We start from the raw sequence: 10254 nt of genomic DNA on the forward strand, positions 1-10254 counted from the left end.
CACAAAATTGGTTTTTATTCTATAAGGAGGAAAAAGATGACCGGTACTTTTTGAGAATAAGCAAATTTTGACTAAAATAATACAAAAAATTGACAAGTTCAAAAACCACAGAAATTTCCTTAAAACAAATACTTTCAATAACACAAGAGACATTAGGTAACAACCGAATGAATAGAAAAGGTTTATCTGCACCTCTAGAGGAAGAAATTTAGATCATTGAGTGGTTAAACTTAAAAATCACACTGCCAAAAGGATAACAATTGAAGGCAAAAGACAAGAATTCAGTTAAATTTTTACTAAAACTCTTCCTCAAAGCCATAAAAAACCTTTGGTTCTCTGAAAACACACTGTATATGCATGCAGCCTCAAATTTACATAAATTGTAGCTGTCATTAACGGACCTTTGAACAAAAAAATATTGTCAGTAATTAACACTAAAAAAACAAAAGCAAAATATTTTGAAAAAAGGCAGCATCAAAATAAAAACCAAAAAGTCTCTGATTCTAAGAATCCATGATATTATCGAACCTCTCCCTGATTTTGTTGCGCGCCCAGCAAACCAACCAAGTGTTCCAAATGTTTGCGAATAAGACCAATTTTTGATTGGAGTTCTTCAAATGTTAAAAAAACAACGATGCATTTTGTATAATTATCGAGTTAAATCTGCAAAAAACGGCAAAAGTTTTAATTCCAGAAGACTGCCATACGGAATCTAATTGCAACTAGCGCTCTTTTTGAGATTATGGAGTCTGTGTTAAGGTTTCTAGGTGACTAAGTCTGGCAAATTTTAACAAAGTGGACCAAAAAAGCATATTTTGTGCCATTTTGATGAAAAAAGGTTGAATTTTGAAAGTATTATCAAAAATTTTAGCCGAAAAAAATTCAATCAAACGATTCAGCAACGCTCGTCTATCTCTAACGGTAACAACAACAATCTGCCGCTAAAAATTTTAACCTATTTTGAATTATATTAGCGAAATTGTACCAAATTTTATCAAAAATTACTGAAAATGTGAACAAAAACAGTCGAATGTTCACAAAACTTTAGACCTCGAAAACTCCTTTTAAAAACGAAAATCGAAAAAATCTTTTTAATTCCGTATTCTGAGCTGGACGGGCTTTTTAATGATACCACTCACAATTCTCTACGATGAATACATCGATCGGCCAAAATTGACTGAACAAAAAAAAACCAGTTGAGTATATAGTTCCTCCCTCCCCACTAAAGTGGGGGTCGGAACAATTATTCGGGAATTCGCTCACCTGGGAGGACAGGCTACAAGGCCGTAAGGCCTACACAGCACCAGCCCTGGGTTAGGATCTGCAAGAACTCAGAGAATTAATTCAATAATTTGTTTTAAGATAAATATTTTTTTGTAATTTTTTGTTTTTTAGTTAGTTGTTTTCCGCAGTTTAAAGTTCAATGCTCAATACAGTTGCACTCGTAGCAGCTGCAGTGGATAAAAACTCCTCTAGAAACAACAATTTCCAAACTTTGCGGTGGAAACAAATAAAAATCACAAAAACTGGTCATATCTAAAAACTAAAAAATTTTGGAAGGTCAGGTTTCTGCGAATGAAAAGCAATTCTATTTTGCATATTTGGTAGCATGAGACAATGAGCCGCAAAGAGTATTTGTGAAATAATTGAAGACAAAACATGCTAGTTTGCATTACCCAGAAAATATGCTGTATATGAGTTCACTATTCCCGACTAAAAAGTTATCACGAAATCGATGAGACAGATTATTCAGATCTACAAGAGCTAAGTGGGCGAGGTTTTCAGGGCGAACCTCCGCTGATAACAAAGTATATTGAGTATCTAAAATATATTGTGTCTCTCTGGCTAAGTTTCACAGTTACACAACTTTTGCTTCTAGTTGAACGAGATGATTTGTTCATGCGCAAACAAAGCGTTGAGATACGGCTCACAATGATGCCCATTGATAGAGCGCAGGGCTTTTTTAAATCGATCATATACATGCAGTTCATAAACACTTTACACGCCATTTTTTCCAAACAAATCATAGGATTGACCTCGCTTCTTCCTCAAGTAGGTAGGCATAAATATGTTCGTGGGAGGCGAGGACGAGCAACAACCATGATGCCCATTGATTGAGACCAGGACAGTTTTAAAAAGATCATACACTTAAGACATCATATTTTCCAAACAAATCATAGGATTGATCTCGCTTCTTCCTCTAATAGGTAATCCACTGAATTTTCTGATGCATTTGATATGTTCGCGGGAGGCGAGAACGGGCAGCAACCATTTTTGTTGTTTAGTTGTTGTAGAGAAGTTATTTGTTCCGTGCAGCTTGACCTGCTTTCGGTTACCAAGTAACTACTGCACCACTTTAGAGCATTAACGGGAATCCCATAGCAACAAGTTTTAGTAGAATTTGTATCAAGCGTATCGAAAGCTTTTTCAAATCGAGACTAAAAGTAGTACGTATTTTACTCTTGTGTGTCTTAATTTCTGACGTTTCTGCCAGTGAGTCAATAGAGCTATGTTTTCGGAAGCCAAGTTGTTTTCCACATAATAGGCTGGCTAATGGCTTCAAAATAGTAGTAAGTTTGGTGTTATAATACCCTCTCAAAAACGTTGCTGAAATTGTTAGAAGATGGGCGGGTAATAATTTTCTAAGTTGACCCTGGTTTTTAGGGCAATTAAATTAAGAATCCGACTTGAAATGGAAGTTTTATCACTGGTAGATATGGAGCAGCCACAGGACCCATGACATATACAATCCATCCCTCGCATGGGACTTATTATCTTGCTGCACTATTATTTCCTGAACTTCACGTTCATTATTGGGATCTAAAAACTTTGAATACAGTTGCTGTTCAGGATAAATAGGAGGAACCAGAGGGATATTCACTTTCATTTTTTCAGCCATTATTAAATTGCTAAGTAAATGCTAAGCTGGAGGGTGGGTCGGAACCTTCAGTATAAGACGAGTGCTGGCACAGTGTATACTTTGTGAGATGGACCTTCAGGTCATTTAACGACTTTGAAGTTTGCCTTGAGTCTCCAATGCAGCACTTAATCGATTTCTGTTAAATCACTTTTTTGACAAGCTGACAGTTCTTCATCGAACTCCTTGCGCTAAATTTTTCTTTGCACGTGTGTTTTCTTTGCACATCGTTAGGATTATTATGTTGATGCAATTTAAGCTCTTGTACGCAAATTTTTCAGCCTGTTGATAAACCAGTGGCGTTTTACAGAGGGGTTGTTTAGAATTTATTGATTGTGCAGAAGAAGCGGTAATGCTATCACCTATTTAAAAGAAATTTGTGAAACAATCATTCATCAGCGTTATCGTAATTCAAATCCTCGAATTTTTTAAGCTCGTCATTGAGTGTGAAAAGGAAATTGAAAACTAGTTTTCTGATTTCATAAAATTTGTATCGCGAAAGCAACTTGAGGTTTTAGTCAGACATGATTTGACAGAAAGCGATATTATTCGGGAACTGATCGATGGCTTTCTGGTGCTCGAGGACTTGACTGTCGGTAGTTTTGCAATCCCTTGACCTAAAGTGATCTAAGCAGTTGGCTGTTAGTTCAGTAACCCTCATCGGCGTTTCTATGAACCTATCTAACCCGTTCCACTGTATTATGTTTAAATGCTCTCGGGTGAGCACATTAATAGCGGATGTGTTAGGATTAAATTCCCCGCAGATTGACTGATGGCATTGAGCCAGGTATCACCTCAAGGGAGGTATCAAAAATCTACAAAATTGACAGCTTGTTCATCTTGGAGGATTGTAGAAAACTGATAAACAAGAACGAGTCATTTTTCTTATATGTACGAGAGCTGATTCTTATAACTCAACAGCAGTTTCCTTAAGATAGATCCTCTGTAATTTGAGTCACGCCACCAGAAATATATATCTTTTTTAAGAAAGCATCGAGGATCATCCTCTTCCTGGAGTAATGTTTCGCTTAGGCAAATCACCGAAAGCAGAGACTCGGCTATACACTAGTGCTTCCAAATTATTAGCATTTTTCAGGGATCTCACATTGACGTGAAGCAAAACACAAATACTTAATGGTTTGTTTTTGACGAGTAGTTTTTTCGGCGTTTTTCTGGTTGCTATTGATATTTGGAGAAGCAGTGCTCAACCACATTAAAGATGGTACTTTAGAAACTGCTCTGTTTCGTAGATTGAAGTCGCCTTTATAGTTCTTTGATGCCCCTTCATTCCGTACTAGATAGTTCCTTCTCTGGTATACACATTTTACAACCGTCTGTCGTTTTTCATGATGTTGAGGAACTTCTTTCGAGGTAAGAAGTCTTCCATAATACCGACTTCAGATCGTCCAAGGCCGGCAGACTTTTCTTTTGTATCAGGATTTTTACTTTTGCTTCGTCTATAGAACCTTGCAATTCGTCTATAGAACTTTATTCGTCTATAGAACCTTGCAATTATAGGTCTATGACATTTGGAAAGCAAACAGTGTGCAATTAAAAGATCTTCCATTTGTTCATTGACATCAATGGCTCGAGCAGTCTCCACAACTGCTTTCATTGAGCTTTCTGCAAATTCAGAATATTTTGCTCTTGCACTCCTTTGATTCGAATATTGTCCTGCTGGTTTTATGTTCCACTGCTGTTATGAGGTTTCATGGCTTTGAGGTTGCATCACCTCCCATGGAACTCTAGTTCACCTCTAACGTCTCCTCGGACTTCTTCTTTCAATGCCCTGACGGATTTCTCCATCATTTTCTTGATGTTCACTTTCTTTGTTTCCTGGATTGTTGCGAATAGTTGAAATAACGTTTGCGATACTCTTCTAGAAGGGGCTCAAAGTACGGAGAGTACAGAAACACTGGCAAATTTTTAAGCAAAAATGTAATTACAATCTGGCTGTTGAGCTTGCAATTTTTGGGTTAAGATACTAGTGTGATTTTTTCAAACTGCCTTAATTGTTATAGAAATTCCTTTTGTACGTGTATTCTCCATTTGAATAGTCTGTCTAAAATGGTCAAATCGATGAGTTAGTTTTTTCTGCAGGAATGTCGAAGAAAACGGCGCTTGGAGCAATCTGTTCGAACGTAGACTTGCCTCGTGCAGTAACCTTTCACCAGCTGAGCCAAGAATCAGCGCAACAACAACAGCTGTACCAGGCAAATCTTTACGATGCAGGCGCTGCATTCACATCTGGCACGAATAACTCGACCAAGGCTCTGGGACTATCGCCTGCCAATGGAATGTTGGCTCCTATTCGCAATCTCAACAATAATCCAGGTTGACAATCTTAATCTTTGTGAATTCTAACATCTGAATCAATGCCGTAAAATGTGGTGACAGTTTGATTAATTTTGAATGACTTCTAAATCTGTTTGTGACACCAGTTTGCAACTAAAGCAATTCACACACATATTACTAAAGCAAAATGTTTCATTGCAAATTTTGGAGATTAACCAATCGATATAAAAACGCAGAACGATATTTAAACTCGAGAACGTTTTCAATCATGAGCCTTATATTTAACACAAAATTCTGACACATAATTTCCGATGATCAGTCTAGTCTACCTATGACCTTGATGTGAACATTTGTTCAAATGAACTGATGTTGTTGTTTGATATTTAGTATTCAGTGGTGCCAGGTACAAAGAAGTGTACACATCTGGCAAGACACACACTGAGCCAAATCTATTCGCTCTGGTGCCAGAGTCCAGCTTCAGGACTAACTTCAACACACACGGGCCACAGCCCTTCCCATCAGGTAAGAAAGAGCAAAAAAACTGATGAAGAATTTGGTCATGAGTGCAATATAGCTCTCGATGTCCAATGGTTTTGAGCCACAAGATTGGTGTGGCATCTTCCGCTCCATATATGTCAAGCCTGCAGCTTTTGATTGGTTGACCAATATAGAAAAGGCAAACGATTCTATGTATATGTAACCTATCAAAAGCTGCAGTCTCGAGAATTGGATTTAGTAAATCTTATTTTTTGACAAATAATTTTCAAATCTTGACCCCAATTAAGTTTTGTCAGCTAATGTATTCACCTGAATGCAAGCTTTTTGGGTTTCTGTCTTTAGGTTGGAAACGGTTGAAAACTTACATGCAAACAAACTTACATGCATGATGCATATTTTTCATTCAAACTTTTAATGAGGAAGTTAAGAGTCGCACAAAAATTTGAGTTCCTTAATATTTTGCTTCTAGTATGGCTCTGAAATTTTACGGAAATCGAATTCTGAAACAAGTTTTTTTTCCTTTATGCATTAAGTCTAAAAATTGAGCAAAGAGACCACTACTTTCAAATCGGATTTAAGCTTCGAAGACTAACAGTCCTAAATTTTTCTAGACAATGAATTGATTGATAGCTATCTGTATTGATTGTAAATGGTAATTCCTTGTTATAATGGATTGGTTTGTTTGGTATGTAGGAAGATTAATTTGTACAGGAGGAGGCTTCACTTTCAAAGGACAACACGGACGTTTCTGGTCACAGCAGGGCTTCTCAAACACCAACCCTGAAATTGCAAATAACGCCAAAATCACATGCCACAATGCTCTTACCCAACTTAAGGAACACGAACGAGCGGTATCGGCTCCCAACTTCACTCTAGCAATGACCCAAGCCAATTTCTCAAATGATCGACACTCGCCTATCCATTCTAGTCCTATGAGGAAGCTGAGTAGCGAGCTGTTGCATATTGCATACAGTCCAAGTCCTCCCAACAGGAAGCACTCGTCGAATTCCGAGAACGCGGGGGCGTCTGGGGGCTCTAGAAGCAGTTTGCCGAAGTCTATCGTTGGTGCTGGGACTTCTTACCAGTCTCCATCGTTGAATATTCACGAGCAACTGTGTGATTCGAACTCGGATTTAGCAAATGAGGTGCCGACGTTGTTCTGTGTGTCACCATCAAATCGGAGAAGGTTGATAAAATATTAGTTTGCTGCACTTTTCAGTTTAATATCTCTAAAATGGGCATTCCAGGATCGGTGTTCTTTAATGGTTTGACCTAATCAGCTTTGAATGCAAATAATTGAAAAACCTGATTGAGTGAAAGATTTAAAATTAGCCAGTTAGCACTAACAGTTCATAACATCATAACATAAAAAAGGCTGCCGACTCAATTTCTCACAATTGACGTATTTTGCAGGCATGTTTTTGTATTCTCAGTTTTAGACCGTTAGTGCTGTCAATCAGTAGTAACTGACTGCTAATGAAAACATTCTTACTATTCTTCATTATTCAGGTCTCTTGGAAGCTTGATCCGAGGCAGTTTTGATGGGAGTGAGAATGACTTGGCCTCAGTGCCTCGCGACCTCTCAGACGTCAACATTATGACCGAAAAAGAACGGGAACTGGCCCAGAACTTAACCATGGCACTGAGTATCAGCCAATGTCTGTACAAATTTGCCATTACCAACAATGATATTCTACCTGGAATTCTCTCTGATTCCGCTTCTGACTACCTAAAAGATCGAGACTGGGACTTAGACTTCCCCATGGAGATCAACAACACCACGGAGAAGATCATGTTTCTCGTACGATCTCTTGAGGTTATTAGGAACTGCGCGGACCAGGTTAAAGAAACACAACAAGAAGCTCACTTTACCTCTAAGACCAACTTGTTACTGCGGCAAGTTCACGAGACGTTCAGTACCAACCTGTGTAGTTTGCAGAAAATGTGCAGTGAAAATCCAGAGTATAGTAACTTGAATTTGACCACTGAGCAGTTACGAAATTGCGCAAATGGAGTTATATACGCCCAAGCGTTGCAATCATGTCGGGAAGCAGCGCTCGACGAACAATCGCACTGTTGGAGGAAAGCGTATTATAACTACAGAAATGCGCAGTTATTACTAAGTTGCTTATTGTTGGAATCGGGTATTGAAAATGACCGGTTATTTATCACTAGAGTGTTTCAAATGGTCGAATATAGACTAGATTGCTGTGTGCAGAATAAGATAGCCGAGAAACAAGGTTCTTCTCTGTAGATTTCCTTTTAGATCTCTTAGTGTTAATGAATTTAGTTACTGTCTAGTCTGATGCATTTTAGAGTCAATTTAGCCGTTCTTGTGATGAGTTAGTTTTACCGTGTTGAACCAATCGACAATGTGTTATCTTACTGTTCCTTGTTATGTTTCAGTTTCAGTTAGTAGTTAAATTTTGATTAATGAATTTGATATTTGGTGCTCACATAGTAGTGTTAAGATCAGACATTAGACTGGCCAATTTGCTAAGGAGTTGATTTTGTTCTGAAAAACTTGGACTAAAAATTTCTGTTGACTTGATGGCTGGCGAACCAAGCATTAAAAGATAATATTACTTTGATGCATGCGGAATCTAAATGTTAAGCGGTTTTTTGGCGGCGGAAAATCTTGTTTTTTATTAATGAAAAATTTCCGCATGAAAACTCATATAAACGTGTGAAATGGGAAGCTTTGAGAACAGCAGCCAAAAGTGAACTGATGTTGCTTAAAGTTTTTGTTGGAGTTGGTTTTATTCAGCAGCCGACCACGGAAAGGGGTCTTTTCGAGGCATGCGTTTGAATATTGCGATAACTGTGAAGAATTAGGCTTGCGCTGTGCAAAGATTATTTTAAGACGGCTTTCTAACAAGCTAAGCGGACAACAATTACCAATTCGAAACAAAGCCAAGTTTATAGAAAATACCTATGAATGTGCGATTAACCAAAACGCAATACCGCATAATATCAACTTGTTTTCGCTTCAACTTGAGATGGGAGTCTCCTCAAAAAATTTTTGAATCATTTAAAAAATATAATAACAGCATAGTCTACTTCAGAATGTCTTGTAAAATGGACAATGACTGCAATAAAGCATATTGTTGTTGAATAATTTTGTCCTTAAAGGATGTCTAGTTTGGACTTGTAGCGCCCAAAAATATACCAAGGTCGAAAGGTTCGTTGCGATAAGGAGAGTAAGATTGTCTGACGGATTGTCGTCTTCTGAATTTCTAACTAGGCTAACAATGAGGGGAATCTGCCGCCCAGACGATCGATCAACCTTAATTATAACCAACACCGAAGGTTTAAAAAGAAAATGATGAAGCAAGCGCTACCTTGTTGAGTTTTTCCCCTCGTCCACTCTTGCAGGCTGTTATAAGTGCTTTGTCCCAAAAGACGTTAAATTGAATACAGAACACCAGCACAGATGTAGAATCCACAGTAGATAAATGCAAAATGCAACTCTCAATCGACTAACAGCTTGAGACCAATTCAACTGCAGAAATTTTGGATACGTTCAAAATGTTATCGTGATTCACTCGCAATATAATTAACCAAGTTGCTCACAGTTTCCTAACTGTTCTTGCAGCTTTACTGACTGTTTTAAGTGCGGTCCCACTAAACCAACTGCTGACTAGCTCAGTCTTCTCTCTCTCTCTCTCTCTCTCTCTCTCGCTCTCTCTTCATCTTATAATCGATAAACTGATTATAACTTTTTTTTGGCCAACTTTATCTTATTTTAATTAAATACACTTTAAGCACTTAAGTAAACACCGTAAGTCATTTTGACTGATTGATACATCCGTAGGAGGAGTTCCCTTCACTTTAGTAATAGATTAACGTCAAAGTCCGCGATCCTTATCGCTCTTAGTTGCGCTCACAAATTTGGCGCAAAGTCACTTTTATCGCTTTTGTTATTCAAGGTCTACTGGTCTCCATGTGTGAATATATCGCTAATTCATGCCCGCTAAAGCTAGAATAATGGCTTGGTATGCTTCTCCCGGCATTCCGTGCAATTCCCCATACAAAATTAGTCAGAAACCAAAATTTCCCAAAAACCCAAAAATTTGACCTCTAGAGGTCAATTAGGGGTCAATAGTCAAAGTTGAAGGGTCAATTTGGTAAAAATAACTATCGGCGCGGAAAGTCCTACCATAGTTACACCTACCCACCAATTTTTATCACCAAACTCCTAATAGAACACGAACAATGACAGCGCACACTTTTCATCGACCTCCCGGATGAGCCCAAATTTCCAAACTTAATAACTCGCGAAGTAGTGGTCAAAACGTCTTCGGGTAAAATTTTCTAGTAACTATAGGGTGCCATCAACTTGCCTGCCAACGGATCTGCCGTTGCGAGTCGTTTGCAATATAAAAATTTTTAACGAGTCGTGGGTGCCGAAACCCGAAAAATCCGAGTTCAAAATTGACCGTGGTGGTTATTTTTTGTCACTAACTGTCTCACGTGCTTCCTTAACAATCATATTAATACCATTTCAAAGTCATTCGGCCGCTCACAAAGGCCAGTTTTCGGCA

The 10254-nt window shown here is 38.1% G+C and overlaps 1 protein-coding gene across 3 annotated transcripts in view; it reads left to right on the forward strand.

The window, feature by feature from the left end:
* LOC142337750 (uncharacterized) overlaps positions 1-8052 on the forward strand; it is a 32540-nt gene extending 24488 nt beyond the window's left edge. For 2 of the 3 annotated variants that reach the window (XM_075387244.1, XM_075387242.1), the window contains 4 exons: positions 5018-5251; positions 5600-5734; positions 6404-6896; positions 7220-8052. In XM_075387244.1, coding sequence (XP_075243359.1) covers positions 5018-5251; positions 5600-5734; positions 6404-6896; positions 7220-7964 — 1607 coding nt within the window. In that variant the 3' untranslated portion in view covers positions 7965-8052. The remainder of the gene's footprint in view (positions 1-5017; positions 5252-5599; positions 5735-6403; positions 6897-7219) is intronic. The other variant, XM_075387243.1, reaches the window with a different exon arrangement.
* The last annotated feature ends 2202 nt before the right edge of the window (positions 8053-10254 follow it).

The sequence above is a fragment of the Convolutriloba macropyga genome, chromosome 4 (assembly GCF_964194025.1).
Source record: "Convolutriloba macropyga chromosome 4, txConMacr16.3, whole genome shotgun sequence".
Taxonomy (NCBI): Eukaryota; Metazoa; Xenacoelomorpha; order Acoela; family Convolutidae; genus Convolutriloba; species Convolutriloba macropyga.